The sequence below is a fragment of the Syngnathus floridae genome, chromosome 18, assembly GCF_059516105.1.
Source record: "Syngnathus floridae isolate MCC-2025c chromosome 18, RoL_Sflo_1.0, whole genome shotgun sequence".
NCBI classification, from domain to species: domain Eukaryota; kingdom Metazoa; phylum Chordata; class Actinopteri; order Syngnathiformes; family Syngnathidae; genus Syngnathus; species Syngnathus floridae.
The window spans coordinates 7,044,102-7,063,484 of record NC_142430.1 but is presented as its reverse complement, the minus strand read 5'-3'; the positions used below and the strand labels follow the sequence as shown (position 1 = coordinate 7,063,484).

Genomic DNA, 19,383 nt, shown 5'->3' with positions numbered 1-19,383 from the left:
TTCAATCAGAGCAATTTTTGTCCTGAAAGCATTTGATTCCAACTATCAGCTGCAGCGAGCGAGGTCTTCTTTTTTTTTCTTCTTTAACACGTGCGACGCAATTTTCACTCTATTCCACGTCTGCCAATTTTTCTTTTCCTTGTATTGTCATTTCAGTAATTGCTTGCTTGTCAAGACAAAGTAGAAAACCTTTCAATTCCTCCACTCTGCTTGAACATCTCAGTGGGGAAGATTTGTCCACACGTCAGTCCGGGGGTGGGGGGGCTCAAACTCTTCTGCCCTCATGTCATGTCCTCCAGTCCATCGCCCGGTTTCCCACCCAAGACCTCAGCAGTGGTCTGCTCTTGTTTGTCACGGAAGGCAGTATGAATGAAATGGTTACCATGCCAACACGGCCTCAACTTCAGGTTGCAATATTTTGTTTGAAGAGCAACTTCCATCCTTCCTTGTCTTCTGCATCTCTTATGTTTTATTCCCCCCCCCCCACCCACTTTCCTTATTAATCCTTATCAAAGATTACATTAGCATTAGATTAGCATTTTTCCTGTCTCGCGCTTGCATTTGATTATGAATCCACTTTCTCCATCTCGAAAGACAACGGGAATACACCGAACGTCGCTGAGGTCGGGAAAACCCGTCGAATGTTAAATGACTCAGTGGGAATGCTTAATGTCGCCATCCGTCTTTCGAGTAGCTGTGATTCAAACGAAGAGGTTGAGAATCCCGCTTCGAGTCCCACTGCGGACAAAGGCAAATACTGTTTTCTGCTTTCTGGCTACTGTCAAGCAAAGCGCACTAACACCCCCCTCCTTCCCCTATCCCCCCCGTTTGAAGGATGTTTGTGCATCGCAGTCACGCCGACACCTCCTCGCACGCCTGCGTTTTGTGTGCGCACGTGGCGCGTAACCCAATACATACAGCGGGGTGTAAAATGGATTTCCCCTTGAGGGATTATAATCACGCTAATAAATAAATAACAAATCCTCATGCATGCCTGCACATGTGCGATGCAAAACATACGGCGGAATGTGACCTGAGTTCTAATGAGCGTTGAAGAAAAGTTGGAATCGGTAAATCGATTTTGGTACGTCTTTGATGGACACAACAAATGATAGGTTGGATGGATGGAAATTCCCAGATAATAAATAAAATTAAATAAAAATCAATAAAATACTAAAAATAAAATTTGAAAAAATCCCCCCAAAAAAATATATATATCCAAAAGTCGATTATTAGGCCCGGCACCTGCAAGGTCCAAGTATAAATGACATCTCATCAATCGGCAATCATGAATCAAAGACAATGAATGCCATCTGTGTGTCGGAGGACAGCAGGTTGGCCACGTCCAGATGGCGAAAAGGCGCGAGAAGGCTAACAAGCGTCGAGACATGTGACACGGCGATGTGAATAGCGGCGATCCGCGGCTAAAGGGATTACCACCAGTGCAGACGAATGAATTAATGAATACTAATATGGGATTGAGCCCATGCCAATAATCCACAACATAAGCTATGTATGCACGGACAGCCAATCAAAACTTTTCATTGGCACCATGTGACAATTGAGCCCACTCCAAAACCACGTTATTTATTTACATGCAGGACTGAAAGTCAGGGCTTGCTGACATGTCACCTTGCCGTTCACAAGTGTTTTTGCTTGTTTTCCCGTCTCGGTGGCCTCTCATGCGGCACAAAGCTGCAGCGAGAGAGCTTGTGAAAAATATCTTTCCATGTGACCTCCACTTGCGGACCCAAGACACGAGACGGTTATATTTAGCGTCTTGTCAGCGAACGATTTGTTTGTGGAAAAAAAAAAAAAACACACACAAGTGTCCAATTGATCTGTAATTTCTTTATCGGCCATGTCTAATGTGTGAAGTACACGATCAGTAGATGCATCCCATGACCGGCAATGGAAAGAAGGTGAAAGTGAGAACATTCCAAGAAGTCCATTTGACAGGATTGAAAAGCAACACAATTGGGAATTGCATCACAAGGTCGCGCTGCGATTGGCCAGGCTCACATCATCTGTGAGATCTTTGTGGGAATGTCCCAATTTCCCCCCCGAGAGCCGGCGGGCCCGCATTAGCAGAAGGGACGCGGCAATGCTAACGTTCTGTCTTGACTGTAAAAGAAAGTGACTTGGCAGTCAGCTGAGTGGCCGCTCCGGGCTCCCGCCGCCGCTCCCGTTAAGTGTACTGAATTTAATTCGTTGTGTTCACATGACACCTCCTGGATACATTCAACCCAAAAGTAGAGCGTTGTCAATTTGTTCCAGCCATCAACGATAGAAACCGCAAACAATCAGTGTTTTTCAATAGTTGAGTCGTAAATAACCCGATTATAGGTCAGAAAGGGACTCATTGTTTTGTTCCAAATTCAATATCTATTTGTATTTTTTTGCTTGGAAAAACAAACCCAAATCAAATTCCAATATGTGATGTCATTTTCCCCACCAAGAATCATTTGCGGCCTCATTGGGCAGAATTGGAAACGGCCGTTAATAAAAACGAGGGGCAATTACCCGGCCGATTAATTTATTCAGCGGGGCAGCAAAGCTTAATTGCCAAGATAATGTTGTCTCTTTGCTTTTTAACTATCTCGTAGTCCACTTCGGTTTCATGTACCGATTTGCCGGTTAGCACGCAATCGGAATGATCGTCACCGACGATACAATCAAAGGCGAGGCATTTAAGCGGAACGGGAGACTTGCTCGTATCGCAACGATTGTTCTTGTTCCTAATCGGCGTGACGCCCGCCATGCCTTTTGTTTTCTTGTGAGGAGTGTGAGCGTTTTTCCCACAGCTCGGGAATTTGATCTCCGATCCCGATTTCCCTCTCGTGGCTTTCCAGAGGCGCGCCGACGGTCAAGCTCGGCGAGTTAGGGCGCATTACAAAGAATTAGTCGGTATTTGGTGGCATTAGCTGCGTATTATTGAAGCAAATTGAACACTCCGTGCGTTATGTAAACGGGAAAGTGGGTTAACAGATCGCAGCCTTTTTTTTTTTCCCAGTAAAAGTGTCACCATTGCATTCATCTGTTTGCATTTGTAACTTTTCTTGCGTTTTTGCAAAAATGATTCATTATTTTATAATATTGTTGTTTTTCTTTTTCTCCCATTAGGTCCAATCCCATTTTTTGAAAATGGCCAGCTCGAGGAGCGTGGCGTTACGTAATGGGTAAAGTGGATGACGAGGTCAAGGGGTTAAGTTGTCGTTTGTGGATGTGAATCCAGATTGATGGTGGAGGTCAGATGCGATAAACGGCCGAGCGGTGATGAAGCGCATCTGGAAGATGTTCCATGCTTCCCATCTCTCTCATCCCTCCCAGGTATTTGACACCGCCCAATCTATCTTCCTGCTGCCGGCAGCTTAAATGTCATCTTGGATCTCCTGAGCGCCTTCCTGGCCGAGGCACATTCCCATTTAAAAAAAAAAAAAGCAGAGTTAAGGAAAATGTGTTATTTACTTCTTATCTAAATCCTACATTTTTTTTGATTGAGTTATATCCGAGTAGCAAATGATTCGATAACTGCAGCCCTGGCGGGTGTGTGCGCGAGATGTTGTGTGGCGGACATCACCGCCGAGGATGAAAACTAGAAAGCAGACCTACTGACACACTGCCGAGAAATCTGTGAATATGTGATTAGATGTCGCACGGAGGAAAAAGAGAGAGCACGTGAGACGCGCAACTTCACCCCCCCCCCCCTCCCTCCCCTCGACCTCACCCACTTCCCGCCCCCAACATCAGCCCACGTAAGTCACACTTGGACTCCACTCCCGCTCGCTCACTATGAACGCGTAGCGCTCACGTCGCCCGTCCTCTCAGCTGGCACTTTTACACGCATGCAGTGAGCGAGCGGAGGAATGGACTCCCGGCTGCCGATCGGACCCGGCATGCCCACGCCGGACCCTCCGTGGAACGTGAGCTCCATCAGTCCGCCTCACCGGCTCATGGAGCTGGTCCCGCTCTCCACAGCCGTGAGTAGAACAATCGCGTGCCGGGTGGATGAGATCAATTTTGCTTTTCCCCCCCGTCCATGAATGAATGACGAAATCCCTCCATCCTCCCCCTGCCATCATTCACAGGCATCTTGAATAGATGCGGTGACTTGTTTCTCTTCTAGCAAAGCAAAGCAGCTGTGCTGGGTGTTGGCATGTGGCAAAAAAAAAAAAAAAAAAAAGACCCTCAGGATTTGAGTCTGTGAGGACGCGTGTTCTCTGACCCCTCAGCGCTGTACTCAGCGTAACTCGCTTTGCCGCTGTGTCACAGAAAAGCTGACAAGAGCGTGCATTCAAGCAGCAGCAGGGCGGATGTTTTGCTTTGTGACTCTAAAAAGAATCACCCCCCCATGCCCCCCCCCCCTCCCATCATCTCCTCCTCCTCACCCTGGAGGAAAGTCCTTTTTTTTTTTTTGTCAGTGAAGCTGCTCTACATAATAGACTCACTTGAGTGAGAGCTGTCATGCTGCAAAGTTGTGCTTCAAAAGTCTGAAATGTAATTAATTCAGAGATGGTTTGGCAAATTTGAAAAAAAAAAGGCTGTCATTTAATTAATTCAGAGAAATATTTAGTTCGGCACATGTTATCTAAAGTAAAAACAAAATTGTCAAATGAACCGAATATTCAGAAGCTCCTGGTTCAACAGTTTTTATTCTGTTTCACGGCATTTTTGGTCCAACAACTCGAGGATCGGTCAGCTTTTGTTGTTGGGCAGGGTGAGCGGGCTTTTGCTTCTTTTCTGCTCACCTCTCGGTTCCCCGGTGGGTGGAATTGAAAACATGTCTCAAAGACACAATGTTGGAATGTGCGTGAAGGTTTGTGGACCAAGCACTGTTGGATGATTCACATCCTGCAAGCGCAAACAAATGACGTTTGGGTGGCCGCTCAAAAAACATCAACGTGAGTGTGAGGGGCTTGATTAATGACGTGTGACACATAATTAACTTGTGGGGGTCACCGATTTCTCAGAGCATTGCACACCCTTTTATTCTTAAAAAAAGAAAAAGCCTCTTAAGCAAGGAGCGGGCCAGAAATAGACATTAATCAAGCAGTTCTTTGAATGCCAACTCGATGCCCCGCTTTTGATTAATTGCTAAAGCAAAGCTAACGAGTAGCTTGTTAGCTTTGGCTACTATACGGCTGCATAGCCGCAATCAATATCTCATTAGTAGAAATGCACATTAGACATTTACAGATTTTTTTCTTCCTCAAAAGTTTTTCTAAACTTCCCTAAAAACGTGTTTGACAACAACTGTTGAAATCATCATGGAAGCCAAACCGCTATTATATTTCAAAGTGGCTATCATTGGAGCATTTTGCAAACAAAACGGTCAAAACAAATAGCCAATTCTACGACTTTGCAGGTGTAACCATGCTTGTGGAAATGTATCAGAGCAAAAACAAAAAAACTGCACCCCGAAGCAGCATGAAATTCGGTAGGCACGTCTTTTGTGAGTAAACCCACCACAAAACAAAATCTCCAACAGCCATGCCTGAAAAGACATATGGGCTGCCATTTTATTTTAAATCAGCCATTTTATGGCCATTTGAGCTACTTGGAATTGTCCTACACAAACTGAGTACCCCCCTCCATCTTTCAGCGTCTTAATCAAACACCAAGTGTGACCTAAAAATAATACTTGGCAAGTACCATAATCATGCCCAACATTGATGTACAGTAGCGTAGTGGGTCTAAGCGTTCATAAAAAAATTGATATTATTGTCAGCCACTGCAACATTATATATTATATAATTATATGTTTTAGCACTAACAATCTGCTTTCGGGTGTAAAAAATAATGTCATGAATTCGGTCAGTGATTATTTCGCCGAGCGCTGTTTCTTTTCCTAGATGATATGTTTCTACGGTTTGTTCATTTTGTGCGCATCATATAGTGCTTGACCTTGGATGTATAATTACCTATAGCATCAATACGGAAAATATGTCGCGCCGCACAATTGCGTGGATGCACTATGCCCACCTGTGGAAACACAATAGTACAAGAGCCTTGTTATTTTTCCTGTATTGGACACGGCTCTTGTGCAAGCGCTCATCATCTCCATTGTCGTGCATATAAATTGTTATATCAGTGGCAGGATGTTTCAATTGTCATCTGTTGAGTCGCTTTCTCATTTCTATGAACAATTGCCAGTAATTAAAGCTCCCGTATGAGCGAGCCACCCTGCTACGGCTCGACCAAAATTGTGTTTTATCGATTAATTTCAATGTCACGCGAGGGAGGCCTACATATGTCTTTTTGCTCAACCAATGTCATGGTAAAAATCTTCGCCATAGCAACAAGTCTCGCTATGATTACAACTTCCTTTTTGTCTCTTGTCGTTACGCTCCATATTGCATTATTGTTGCTAATGAAATTGAGCCCCACTGAGTGTGCACTTTTTATACGGGAGTCCAAAGTGGATTTTTTTTGCCATTAACATGGGCCACTTGCTGGTAATATAGATTTTTATGTTTTTATTTCTGGAAAAAAAATGTGGTTCTTTTAGTTGGAATTTTATTGTATTGATTTGATGTGGTTTTATTTCTCAATAATTTTGATGTGTTTTAGCATTTTTTATTTTTTTTAATCCCTGTACAGTTAAAATAATTATGAGTACTGATACGGGTCTTATCTTGGATATTTTCACAATATTTTTTTTTGTCATTGTGTTAAGTGAAATTTTTGGAACTCCATTACGCCATTCTTGGTCTTTGCTGGTTTTCAACAAAGCTCTTTAAACATGTACAAATTGTTTTCAAACAAATTTCTGAACTCATTTTAGTCTTTAACCTTGGAGAACAGTTTGTAGTTTATTAGCAAGTGATGAAAACAGTGGCCACATGCAGTTTAATGAACCTTAATGGGCACCGTAGCTCCTGTTTGTGAGCACAATTATATGCCACGATGAAGATGTTTATATCACGATTAAACAGTTGGGGCAGTTATGCTGAGCTCCCGTATGAGCACCTTTGGATTGTAATTTGGATTGATGTCGTCGTAATGTCACTTAAGTTTTGTTGTTTGGTGTTTTTGTCGCCCAGGGCGCCGCGGCTCCGAGCCACCCATTTCCGACGGTGGACGTCCCAGACCACGCGCACTACACCATCGGGGTGGTCATCCTCGTTGTGGGCATCACCGGCATCCTGGGAAACTTTCTGGTCATCTACGCTTTCTGCAGGTACACACACGCCTCTTGGATTCCTCAAATTTGTGAATGACAAACTGACAAAGGTACGGTTTGCTGGCAGGAGCCGTAGCCTGCGCACGCCGTCCAACATCTTCATCATCAACCTGGCCATCACCGACTTCTTCATGAGCATGACGCAGGCGCCCATCTTCTTTGTCAGCAGCATGTACAAGAGGTGGATCTTCGGCAAGAGAGGTAACCTCGATGGACGGCACTGTAAATTGAGATTCACGCCTGCGTCGTTTTGCCCGCTGTTAAAATTCCATCGGAGTCTTGCGCGCTGTCATCATCACTTACGTCTAGCAACGCGGCTGCGGGACTCCTGATTCCATCACGTGCAGTGTGTGTGTTGTCTCTTGCGTTTGTGTGTGGTTTGTGTTGGTGTCGCAGCGGGAGTGCAGATAGAGAGGATCCGCTGATCAAACAGTGATAGTCGGCAGCGGCGTTTTCCTTCAGGAGTTGTCGTGACCTTCATGAAGACGAGCCATCCCCTCATCAATGTAGACTGGAGAGAGGGAAAAAAAAGAAACAAAAGACTTTATTCAGCAAAGTAAAGGCTTGAACAGAAAGCAATGTGAGCCAAAATGAGAAAAGAAATTGGAAAGAAAACAACAACCAATATGCCGGAAAATAATGTCCATACTATACAGATACGACTTCAATGAATTCAAAACTTTTTCAAATCCTCTTCACCCGTTGAATGAATGGAAATGCCATGAATCCGATTCAGTGAAACCATAATGTAAATTCATCCTGTCATGCATTCTGCTCAGTGTTATCGCTAGGAATGTTTTTTTTACGATGAATTTTTATCTCCTATTTATGTGGCGCTGTTGTCCACTTTACCGCCACTGTCAAACTTCTCCCCACGGCGGGTGACGTAATTGCTCGTTCTGGTTTATGTTGCTGTTTTTATGTCAGATGCGGATCATAAAAGTAATGTTTGTTTCTTTGAGCTGTTTGTACGGGCTATCAAATTGGAGACCGGCCTCCTGTTTTATACTTCTGACTGTGACGACCATTTATCTGGACCTCATGTTGGCTCACATCTTTCTGCTCACTCGACTGTAGTCGATTTTGCCATTCCGTCAATCTGGACATTTTGTGGGCTCCTTGAAATATTAATATCCTACAATCGCATCTAAATTTGAAGCAAGCAAACTAGACGGGTGGGTGATGTGAAATTGTCAGCCATTTGTTTTTTTCTAGCGTGGAGGCAAAGTTTGCAAATGCTTGTCAAGACCCAAATCCATTCAAGTTTTGTTGCCACGACAAAACTGCCTCGGGACCGAATGGCTCGTTTCTGCGCCCGTATGACAGTCGGGCTTCCATTAGGCACCATCCGGATGCACTTTTATACGCACCTGACGATTGTGCGTGTGTTTTTGTGCAACTAAGTGTGAGACGTTGGATCGTTTGCTCGACTAATGACGTTCATTACCTGTCCCGTGTGTTTTGTGACGGTAAATCACGTTTGACAGTTCTTTTTTTTGTCTCGGCGTAGGCTGCGAGTTGTACGCCTTCTGCGGCGCCCTTTTCGGCATCTGCAGCATGATGACGCTGATGGTGATCGCCGTGGATCGCTACGTGGTGATCACGCGGCCGTTGGCCTCGCTGGGGTCCATGTCTCGAAGGAAAGCGCTGAGCATCGTGGCGGTGGCCTGGCTCTACTCCATGGGCTGGAGTTTGCCGCCGTTCTTCGGCTGGAGTGAGTTTCAACTTCACGCGTCTGTCTGTGTGTCGCCGACGTGCTAGCCTCCTTTAACGTATGTCAACACGTCAGTCAAGTGCAAAAGCAATTAGATGATATCACGCCCGGAGGGTTTACCCGACTTCACACCGTTGGTGTCTCAGGTTATTACCCCCCCCCCCCCCCCACACACACACACAACCCCCCCCTCGGGGTTGCTTAACACGACAGGCTGTCCAACACACACACTAAGTTGGCGAAAATTGTTCTTTTTGCGCCATCCCCATTTTCTCTGGAAATGTCACAGAAACGCAAGCACAATATAATGGATGTTTGTTAATGCTCGGAAATAATTCCCATAATTGCTGGCAATTATGCAGATGGCCAGGTTTTGAGAGATGGCGAGCAGAAAAGAAGAAAAATGTCTTTTGAGCAAAGGATACTTCTGGATCACCAAATATCAATTTAGTCTCGTGTAGTGCTGTAGAAAAATTATTATGACAAATTAAGAGGAACCTCTTCAAAAAAAGGACAAAATAATTACTTTTGTATCATCCTAAAAAGAAACAGAAAACAAGAGGACCAAAGACAGAGCCCTGAGGAACCAAATATGAATTTAGTCATTTTATTTTATTTTATAGTTATTTTATGTACTGTACAATCCAGGCGCTTACGTCCCAGAGGGTCTCATGACGTCCTGCTCGTGGGACTACATGACGTTCACGCCGGCCGTGCGCTCCTACACCATGCTGCTCTTCACCTTTGTCTTCTTCATCCCGCTGTTTGTCATCATCTTCTGCTACTGCTGCATCTTCAGGGCCATCCGACACACCACTCGGTCAGTAAAATTCCATCTCTGATAAGCGCAAGTTGCTAAAGGTTAAATGCTAAACTCCGCTGACGTCTGGCAGGGCCTTCGAGAAGATCAACTGTGAGGGCTCCAGGGAGACTGCCAAGAGGTTCCGCAAGATGAAGAGCGAGTGGAAGATGGCCAAGATCGCGCTGATCGTTATTCTGCTCTTCATCATTTCCTGGGCACCCTACTCCTGCACGGCCCTCACCGCTTTCGCCGGGTAGGTGTGAGTGTCACGCACAACACAGCGCATCGCTGTCTTCTGATTTTTGGATACCAGCCCAAATGTGGCCCTTGGAAAAAAACATCTGAATCCATCGTTGTCAACACGCGTGTAATAGTTAGATTATAGCAGATTAACACTCGAGCTCAAACGCTAAGCACCCAGCTGCCCCATGACCTCTTCCTCCTGGTAACATCTGTCTGACCCTCCCTCATTTTTTCCTTGCAGGTACGCAGACCTGCTGACCCCGTACATGAACTCCGTCCCGGCAGTGATCGCCAAAGCGTCGGCCATCCACAATCCCATCATCTACGCAATCACGCACCCCAAGTACAGGTACGGCAGGAAAATAATTCCCTCTAACATCCAAATTTCATCGTATCTGAATGTGGCAGGTCTGCGCTCAGCCGCTATGTGCCCTACATGCGTGCGCTGCTGTGCGTGCACGTGCGCGACCGCTTCGGCAGCAGCAGCTTCCAGTCCACCCGCCGCTCCACGCTCACCAGCCAATCGGAGAGCAACCGCCACTGCAAGCCCGCCCACTCCTCGCAGTCGGACAGCGAATCAGTGAGTGTCGCTCGTGTCTCATTATGGTATGTCGGCGTCGAAGCCCCGCCCCCTCCGCCTCCGTCCCGCCTCATCGGTGGCCGTGGCGTTTCCTCTTCAGGCCCACCTCTCCGACATCGAGGACGACGGCTCCTTCCGGGCGTCTGCCAACCCTCAGGTGTCGTGTGATGTCAAACATGGGCGACGGTCCAGCCAGAGGTTAAAGGTAAGGGCTTGGAAGTCGCAGCCAATGAATTCCCAAGATGGACGATGATCAAAGTGAAATATGACGCAATCCCCTGTCAATTGACAAAAGAGCGGCTGACTCAAGACAGAAAGGTCTTGTCATCAAGTAGGTCACATTGCTTTGCAGCACCATCACATGTTTGAACCAGGGCTGCAGGTCAGAGCACACTTTTGTTTTCTATGCATAGTTGATTCCATTTAACTTGATTTTTATCTCTCTTTTGATTCATTTTTGGGTTGCTTATAGTTTTAATCAGCAACCTGTCAGGGCCTCACATGTTTCTTGCAATGTGGGGCATCTACCATATGGAGCATTTCCGTCTCTTCACGTAATCATCTTAGTTCACCCAAAGCACACACACACATAGAGGGGCCAGGTTCCCCGAGGCCTCCATTACACCGGGTCCAAAGACTAATCCAGTAATCTGGGAGTTTCAGACTTAATCCACAGCTCGGATGACGCCTTTCCACCCAGCACGCTTATTGGTCCGAGCGAGACGGCAACGGCAACATTTAATGTTTTCTGTCTGACCTCTGACCTTTTTTTTTTTGGGTCTTATATTCAACCATCTGTAATATACGAGAGCATTCTCTAATCTCTGCTTTCGGCACATTCATGTGATAATCCCGCCTGGCAACTCCCTTTTCTGACACTTCCTTTTTTTTTTGTTTCAAGGAAGAGTAACATTCTGTTTGCCTGTGCACAGAGCGTGATGGAAGCGGAGGACATCTCCATGTCGGACCTCGGTTTCCTGCCAAAGAGTCACCTCCCTGCCAGTGTAAGCGTCAAGTCACGTGCAACTTTTCTTGCAATTTAAAAACATTTCAGTGTGATTTGAAGTTTGGAAATGGAAAAAAAAATCGGGTGATGTTTGCATTTGTCAAGGATTCAACTTTTGATATACATTATAATGTGATGTCCTGTTTTTTTTTTTTTACATGTACTTCAAATACTGTACAGTACATTCGAATTTCTTTTCTTTTCATTCCCTTAAAATGCAGACCATTCTCAATTTCCATGACAATATGCGTCTGGCGGATAAAATCAAAATTCAAAGCCCCCAGCCAAACTTTAGACCCCCTGCGGCTATTTTACTTTGCACCTCTAGGCGACTTTGACCTTTGCAATGAATGAAATCACAAGCTTTTGTCCCAATAGTCCAATTGAAAGCACCTTTATTCCTCATGTAGAAAGGACTTGAAAAGGTTTTTTTGTTTGACATAAAAGAAGATGAAGTAAACAACATTGAAAAAAAAAAGATTGTATTTCGGAATACTCATGGTGTTTTTTTGTTTCTCAGCTATGCCAAGCAGCGGACGAATTTGGCCCTCGGCTCATCCATAAGCCGACGCCCGCTGTCATTGTCACCTCCATTTCCAGCCCGTCCATACTTCACAGCCCCCCTGGTTTCCATGGCAACCACAGCAAAGGCTTCAGCCCCGTCGCTAAGGCGTCACTGGACATCGCCCGACTGGACGCGCCCTCTGCGACGGCGTGAGCATCATTGGACGGGTAGACGTGCGTGATCGTTTTTTTCCACAAGCGGTATGCCAACTGTTAGCAGTGCTAATTTAAAGCGCCAGCATGCACTGGTGTCCTCATCCAGCACATCCTGGATGAGTAGATGACTTAAATGTCATTGGCGCACAAAAGCTTTTTGCACAGAACAATTACAAATAAGTCAGCCCCAACCCATTGGGGTGATATTAGCGCTTCTACAATCTGCAAAAATTTGCCAATTTTTGGAGAGATTTGGGGCTGATTTTTACCTTTTTCTCCTTTACATATCAACACAAAAGAAAAATGACATTCAAACCTCCCCCACCAAAATGATACATTTTTTACCTATTTTTAAGCAAATCCTAAAGGACAAATGTCCTGCCTGTAAATTATTTCTTTATTGTTAAATTATTGTTTATTAAGATACCCCCCCTTTCCAAAAAAAAATTGGTCATAAGAACTAAATATTTGAATTGACATCTGCCTCAAAAAATCCATGTTGGTTGGACCCTATAATTAAACCTGCAATTGGGGAAAAAAAATCCAGAGCAAGCACAGGTGCACACAGTGTACATGTCCTGTGATGGATGTGTGAAAAATTGCATCAGCCATACATGATGATCGCTTCTGGCACAGTTGAAAGAAACAGAAGGACTAAAAATAATCCAGTCTTAAAAAAAAAAAAAAAAAAATGTACATGCACAATTAATATAATTGCTCCTCTTTCCCCTTTGTGATGCCACGGAAGCACAGTGTTCTGATTTGTTATTTTTTACTAGATTTATTACATCCAAAATCATTTTGAAAAATACTCTCATTCATAATGCTGATAAAAACATCCGCTTCATAAGATATTGTCACCAAGTGTGCTTTTCGCCAATTTTAGTGACATGTCAAGAAAGAGCAAGGTTTCTATGATTTGCTGTCTCAAGCCTGGAAGGAAGTACATATATGCATAGTATTAAAAAAAAAAAATGCACAAGAGGGAGAAGATGGCCCAACAGGTATATTTATTTTTCAGGTCATTATTTAGAATTAATTAAGTCCAAATAGAGTGTTTATACAGTTCTGAATGTTAACAATCAATAATTTTATGAGATGAATAAATAAAAATGACAGAAAATTATAAATACATTCAGGGAAGAAAAAAAGAAGCTAAATTAATGTGACTGTAAATACTCGCTAGGCCCGTCATCCTTTGCCCAACTATGTGGACAAAAATATTGGGACACGGTGGCTATTGCTTCAACACGACATGCATTGTTTACATCAAGAGAGCTATAGTTTTGGTGTCCCCATAGTCCTTGAGGAGGGGACTGTAAATATCGTAGAGGATCACGGAAGGCTAAGCCCCATTTTGTTTATTCTTTGTACAAAAAAATGTCTCCGATGGTAGTTTTTATTTATTTTTCTAAATAAAATGGTTGCTTCACTGTGTGAGAAGATGTGATGCTGATGTTGTTGTGTGTGAGTGCATCTGTGTCGAGAGCTGATGATGATGACACCGTGGAAGACACAAAGTTGCACACAGCAAACATCTGCACCAGACACAGGTGATCTGCTTAACCTTTCCAGTCTGCCTGTGGAACTGTGGCGCCCTCTACAGGTAAGACACCACACAAAACACCTGGGATTGATAACTATTAATACTAATATTTGTTTAGTTCTTATTTGCCGTTACATGTTGTGTGTCTCTTTAAAGTCCCTTAAAGAGAACAAACTCCGTCATCATCCACATGGGCTGCAATAATGCAAAGTCCAATCTCGTCACCACCTCGCACACACATTTGATCTTCCAGCCTATTGTTATGGCTATTTTTAGCTCCACAGGTCGTCACATGGCACCCACACATCATATTGATCTTTTCATCTTCTGAAATCCTCTTATATTCATTTTCAACTTTTATTTTCGGTACTTGCGATCATGCAGATCAAAGTTAAAGCAAGCCGTCGGCGGCTTGCATAAAATGTGTTGCAGTAAGACGACAGGTCTATATTGGCCGCATGTGCTCGGGCACCAAAGCATTCTGGAGCTTCTGGTTACAAGCCTTTTAAGGGGCCACAGGGCCCCCCCCTCCCACGTACCCCTTGTTGCTATTCTTAGGCTTGGTACTTGCAGCCAGCCTGAAGGCCACCAGTGCATCCACATTGTTCATATTTTAATCCATATTATAATCGCCCCCCCAAAAAAGACCCAATTGTGTTGTTTTGATGGTAAAATTAATATTAGGAGGTGAGTTTGGGGTGTGGTCTGTCTCTCCTTGTGTGTATTTGTTTGTTCTGACAGCGCCTGAACACACCCCCTAGCAGCCCCCCCCCCCCCTCCCGCAACGCCCCACCAGCGTTGCGCGTCCAGGCCCTTGACGTGAGGATCAGCGGCAGAGGTCCGAAGCGGGGGGTGCTGCACACGACACCAGCAGGATAGCAGGGCCAACGAGGAGAGCCAGGACTCCCAAAAACCAGGCAAGCGAGCGCTTCCAGAAGCCGACATGAGCACGTACACGGTGACGCTGAACGGCCCGGCGCCGTGGGGCTTCCGGCTGCAGGGCGGGAAGGACTTCAACATGCCCCTCACCATCTCCAGGGTAAGAGCGCCGTGAGAAGAATACTGATGAAAACAACACGGCAGGAAGATGACAACGGAGGATTTGGTGCACTTTGACCCCTTGTCTGTGCTTGTGGATGTGTTCTGTCATTTTGCAATCCACAGCTCAAAATAGTCCAAGTTAATTTATTTAATCACATCATAAAGAATCCAGTCGAATTGATAAACCCAGTGAATCAAATAGTGACAACAATAGAATCCACTGGTATGAAATCAAACCGATTGGAATTAGAGACCATCCCAAAAGAGTTGATCGCTTGGAGAGAAAATTAGTGACGTAAGTAAATATTACACCTCAGCTCTGTTTACATTTCTATGCGGGTGCACCCCACAGTTTATGGATACCAAACTGTGGAAGCACATGTGGAAGGCAACCAATGTTGGACCCAGTTAATTATCATTGATAACCAAAACATTTTTATAATAAAGTAAATGAAAACAAACTAAAAGCGCATTTTACTAATTAAGGTAAACATGTCCTTCATTTTTATCTTTGTGGATTAATATCATCCATTCGGGATTCATTTGAAATGTTTTTATTTTAGTATTGGGGAGGTCTTTGGTCCTTGGCAGGCACTTTGGTTTATTTCCAGCTTCCCCTTTAAATAGCGAGGTGGGCATGGGGGGGGCACTCACCGATCCCGGGGCCTTATGGGTCCTCGATAAGTGGAAAAGTTAACACGTAAATTCCCCGAATGACGGACCGTGTATTGTTCCCTGATCCGGTCTGGTATTTCGGGTTCCCGTCTCGATGGAGATAAAGTTGATGCAACATTGACCGGCCTAGGCGGCTCCCGTTTCAGAGCCGCTTTTGCCAACTTCTAAGAAAAGAAAGCCGAGAGCGAGAGAGAATGCCTTGTTCGCATCTTGTTAGCCAACTTGAGGCCAATGACATTTTGGCAACATTTTAAAACTCCACTCAATTTTATTTATAGAACGCTTCAAAACCAACCTTTAATAGTTAGAGCCACCTCAGATTGTGTTTGTCCGTAGTGCTCAAAAGTCTTCACACAAAAAAACTAAAGAAATTGAAGTATTCTAAGAAAAACAAAAATAATGTCAGTATTATTGAACTGATCATGTAAAATGTTGACGCAAGAAGGAAGTCAGATTGCGGAACGTAAACAGAAACTTCAGATGAGTGAATGTCAGTGACAGGTGTGGATGCGGGCACGTGCATGTGCGCGTGCCCGTGTGTGCCTCTGCATCGGGTCACTCGTCGGCAGGCATCAACAGCCTGGCATATTTTTAACTCTTTTAACGAGTTGACTGTAAATTTAGACCTGATACTGTATGTAGCAGTCGTGTCTTAAAGGGCCAGCAAAAAAAAATAAATCAAAACACAAACCCAAAGCATTCTTGACTTTGTTTGACAGATAACGCCCGGCAGCAAGGCGTCGGGTGGCAGCTTGGCGCAGGGTGACATCATCTCGGCCATCGACGGCATCAGCACTGATGGCCTGACGCACTTGGAGGCCCAGAACAAGATCAAGTTGGCCACCAGCAGACTCGTGCTCAGCATGCAGAAGTAAGCAAACACACGCCTTTATTAAAAAAAATTATAATAATAAATTTATTTTTGAATGATCAGGTCAAGACGTCCTGCACCCGTCCCCATAGCCACCCCCAGAATGGACTCCCCCATGCCTATCATCCCCCACCAGAAGGTACAGACACTGCTGTTATTTTTATGACTCATACAAACCAGCATTATTCGCCTTGTAGCTCCTGTTGCATTTTGCTGCCCTCTTGTGGTATGTTTTTGAAGTGTGGCTGCTTGAATTTTAACAATGGGGGGGAATAAAAACACATTTGGCTTCATGAGTAAAGTGGTTCCATCAGTTTCACAAACAGTTTTTCAAAAGTCTCAGAGCTTTGAGAGATGACTAAATGACTAAAACCAGTTTCATTTTTTTTTTTTAAATTGTGGCAGACAGTCAGCCACTTCTGAAAACTATTCTGCAGTGCTAAGGTATGGCAGCGTTAGTAAAAGAGAGTCAGGGTTAGGAAATGGATGACGCTTGCCATTTCGGGGTTGACCGTTACCACGGCAACCTTCAAAAGCATCTTTAAGGTTGCTCTGCATCCAGAGCTCACTTTGTCTCCTCGCCTCCGCCGGTAAGTCAGGTGTCACGGGCATGTGCCGGACCTGACGCCGAGGCCTCGTTGGACCGGGTCAGCTGTCCGACATGCTGGCGGAATGTTCTGAGCCTGTCACACATTATCTGCTGCGGGTGCAGATAGGGTGTCCCGGACTGTGTGTGAGATAGGTACACTCATGACATAAGTGGATCAGGTGGTGCGTGTTGGTCCAGGTATTTGAAGCTCGTCCAGGCTATTTATGGCCTTCTCTGTCCGTGTCATGTGATAGAGAACCCCTTGCTCTTGTCGCTCACACTCAGGGTTGCCCGAGGGGAGGTGCCATCTGCATGTGTGTGTTGGCGACAATGATGATGATGATGGAGGTTACGGCCATTGGAGAGTGACATGATGTCACCAGTGTGTCTAATTTCTCTTTCTTTGTGTGTTTGTATGATGTAGGTCATCGCCAACACACCTGCAAAGTCAGTATCCGTTCTTGCGAGTGATGCTGTAAAAAGGTGACTTGCGTAATGAGCGCCCCCTGTCTTTTTGCGGGACAGCGTGGAGTACACTCCCAGCTTCAACCCGATCGCCCTGAAAGACTCGGCCCTGTCCACCCACAAGCCCATCGAAGTGCGCGGCCCCGGCGGCAAGGCCACCATCGTGCACGCTCAGTACAACACGCCCATCAGCATGTACTCGCAGGATGCCATCATGGATGCCATCGCCGGGCAGTCGCAGGCTAAAGGTCACGAAGGGTGAGCACGCCATACCCACCCCATCCCATCCCTCGCCGAAGTCGTCACTATGTGTGGTTTCGCCCACTTTGCTCTTGCTCATTTCATCCCTCCCTCCCTCCTCATCCTCCCCGCCGTACCTGGTCGTGACCTCAGTGAGGAGGCGGGATCTTCCCTGGCGTGAGTACCACCCATCCTGCATCATAATAACACTTAAAAGGGGACATTTTATAATTCCGCTTTTTGTTTTAAATCCCGCAGACGCTTTATACATTGAGAGGCTAATCTTTCCAGCTCCATACATTACTGCTTGTTCCCACACCTGCTTGTCTTCAAAGTGCAAATACTTATTGTGTGTGTGTGTGTGTGTGTGTCAGCGGGGTGCTGCCCATGAAGGACCCTGTGGTGGACTGCGCCTCGCCCGTGTATCAGGCGGTCATCAGGCCTACTGACAACTCACTGGACTTGTCCGAGTGGGCTCGCCGCGCCGCCAACCTGCAGTCCAAAAGCTTCAAGATGCTGGCGCACATCACCGGAACCGAATACAGTCAGTCGCCACTCAACTATTTGAGAAGGACTGCCCTAAAAAGAATACAACTTGATTGAAACCACATGATTGCATCTGTGTAGTGTCAATGCATGTTCATGCACCATCTTAACGAATCCTCTTGTCTGCCCAAAAAGTGCAAGATCCAGATGAGGAAGCTCTGCAGAAGTCGAGGTAAGCCCAACTGGGAGGATTACCCATACCCCATTTCCACCCCCACCACCTGTTTTGCAAACTCCATCGCTTACTTGCTTACTCGCTCCAACACGACCTCTGGCCACATCCCACAGAGAGAAGTTTGAGTCGGAGATGCGAGGTCCTCGTTTCGCCAAGCTGAGGAAATGGCACCACGGATTGTCTGCACAAATCCTCAACGTACAGAACTGAAGTCAACGTGGAGGACCCGGAAAGCAAGGAAAGAAAGAAAGAAAGGGACATGGAGCAACTAAAAAACACACAGCAAATCAATGAATAAGCCAACGCTGGAGAAACGTGAGATCTTTTCGCTTGTAGACCAGTAGAATGTGTTTAGTGTGAGAGATAGACTGAATACCGCATATACTGCAAACAGTATATATAGTCTAGGTACAGTATATGTACATGTATGTGTCATGAGTCTGCTGCTGAGATCTGCATATTGTGTTTCCCCTGCGCTCCAGAGAAGTGTACAAAAATAACACACATACGTTCAGTCCTCATTTGCAAACGTGACGAGATGTTTGGACATGCGCACAAAGGCAGTTATGGAAAAATGCACTCAAAGCACGCTCATGTCAATGTGAATACATAAATGATTTCCTTAAAATGACATCTCGAATATAATTTGCAATAATATTGTGGAGTTTTGTGCTTTTTATTCCCACAGAAAAAAAGGATACTGTACATTAATTGGTATCGTTATCTAAGTCGAGGTTAAAATATGTGTGTGTGTGCGTGTTGGGTTAGGGTTAGGGTTAGGGTTTTTATCTAAGTCAAGGTTAAAATGGGTTAGGGTTTTTATCTAAGTCAAGGTTAAAATGTGTGTGCGTGTAGGGTTAGGGTTAGGGTTAGGGTTTTTGTCTAAGTCAAGGTTAAAAGGGGTTAGGATTTTTATCTAAGTCAAGGTTAAAATGTGTGTGTGTGTGCGTGTTGGGTTAGGGTTAGGGTTAGGGTTTTTATCTAAGT

The 19,383-nt window shown here is 45.1% G+C and overlaps 2 protein-coding genes across 14 annotated transcripts in view; both read left to right on the top strand.

Moving 5' to 3' along the window:
• LOC148382691 (melanopsin-A-like) overlaps positions 1 to 13,685 on the top strand; it is a 31,781-nt gene extending 18,096 nt beyond the window's left edge. Inside the window, exons 10-23 of one of the 12 annotated variants that reach the window (XR_015854231.1) lie at positions 3,124 to 3,158; positions 3,236 to 3,330; positions 3,650 to 3,755; positions 3,829 to 3,980; positions 7,044 to 7,176; positions 7,251 to 7,384; positions 8,694 to 8,897; positions 9,546 to 9,717; positions 9,791 to 9,952; positions 10,184 to 10,291; positions 10,351 to 10,548; positions 10,623 to 10,727; positions 11,455 to 11,526; positions 12,049 to 12,124. Coding sequence is in view for 11 of the 12 variants with exons in the window: in XM_088360892.1 (XP_088217018.1) it covers positions 3,145 to 3,158; positions 3,236 to 3,330; positions 3,650 to 3,755; positions 3,829 to 3,980; positions 7,044 to 7,176; positions 7,251 to 7,384; positions 8,694 to 8,897; positions 9,546 to 9,717; positions 9,791 to 9,952; positions 10,184 to 10,291; positions 10,351 to 10,522; positions 10,623 to 10,727; positions 11,455 to 11,526; positions 12,049 to 12,246 (1,827 nt within the window). In the remaining variant the exon portion in view is untranslated. Of the gene's footprint in view, positions 1 to 3,123; positions 3,331 to 3,649; positions 3,756 to 3,783; positions 3,981 to 7,043; positions 7,181 to 7,250; positions 7,385 to 8,693; positions 8,898 to 9,545; positions 9,718 to 9,790; positions 9,953 to 10,183; positions 10,292 to 10,350; positions 10,549 to 10,622; positions 10,728 to 11,454; positions 11,527 to 12,048 lie in introns of those variants that run through there. The other 11 variants (XM_088360892.1, XM_088360893.1, XM_088360897.1 and 8 more) reach the window with 11 other exon arrangements.
• Positions 13,686 to 13,834: 149 nt separating this feature from the next.
• Positions 13,835 to 19,053, top strand: ldb3b (LIM domain binding 3b). 2 transcript variants are annotated; one of them, XM_088360909.1, is made up of 9 exons: positions 13,835 to 14,833; positions 16,230 to 16,381; positions 16,445 to 16,520; positions 17,395 to 17,417; positions 17,496 to 17,693; positions 17,829 to 17,852; positions 18,050 to 18,219; positions 18,357 to 18,393; positions 18,510 to 19,053. In XM_088360909.1, the coding sequence occupies exons 1-9, from the start codon at positions 14,738 to 14,740 to the stop codon at positions 18,604 to 18,606; spliced, it is 873 nt and encodes a 290-aa protein (XP_088217035.1). In that variant the 5' UTR covers positions 13,835 to 14,737; the 3' UTR covers positions 18,607 to 19,053. The 2 variants fall into 2 exon arrangements, with proteins under 2 accessions (XP_088217035.1, XP_088217036.1); XM_088360910.1 differs by lacking the exon at positions 17,829 to 17,852.
• The last annotated feature ends 330 nt before the right edge of the window (positions 19,054 to 19,383 follow it).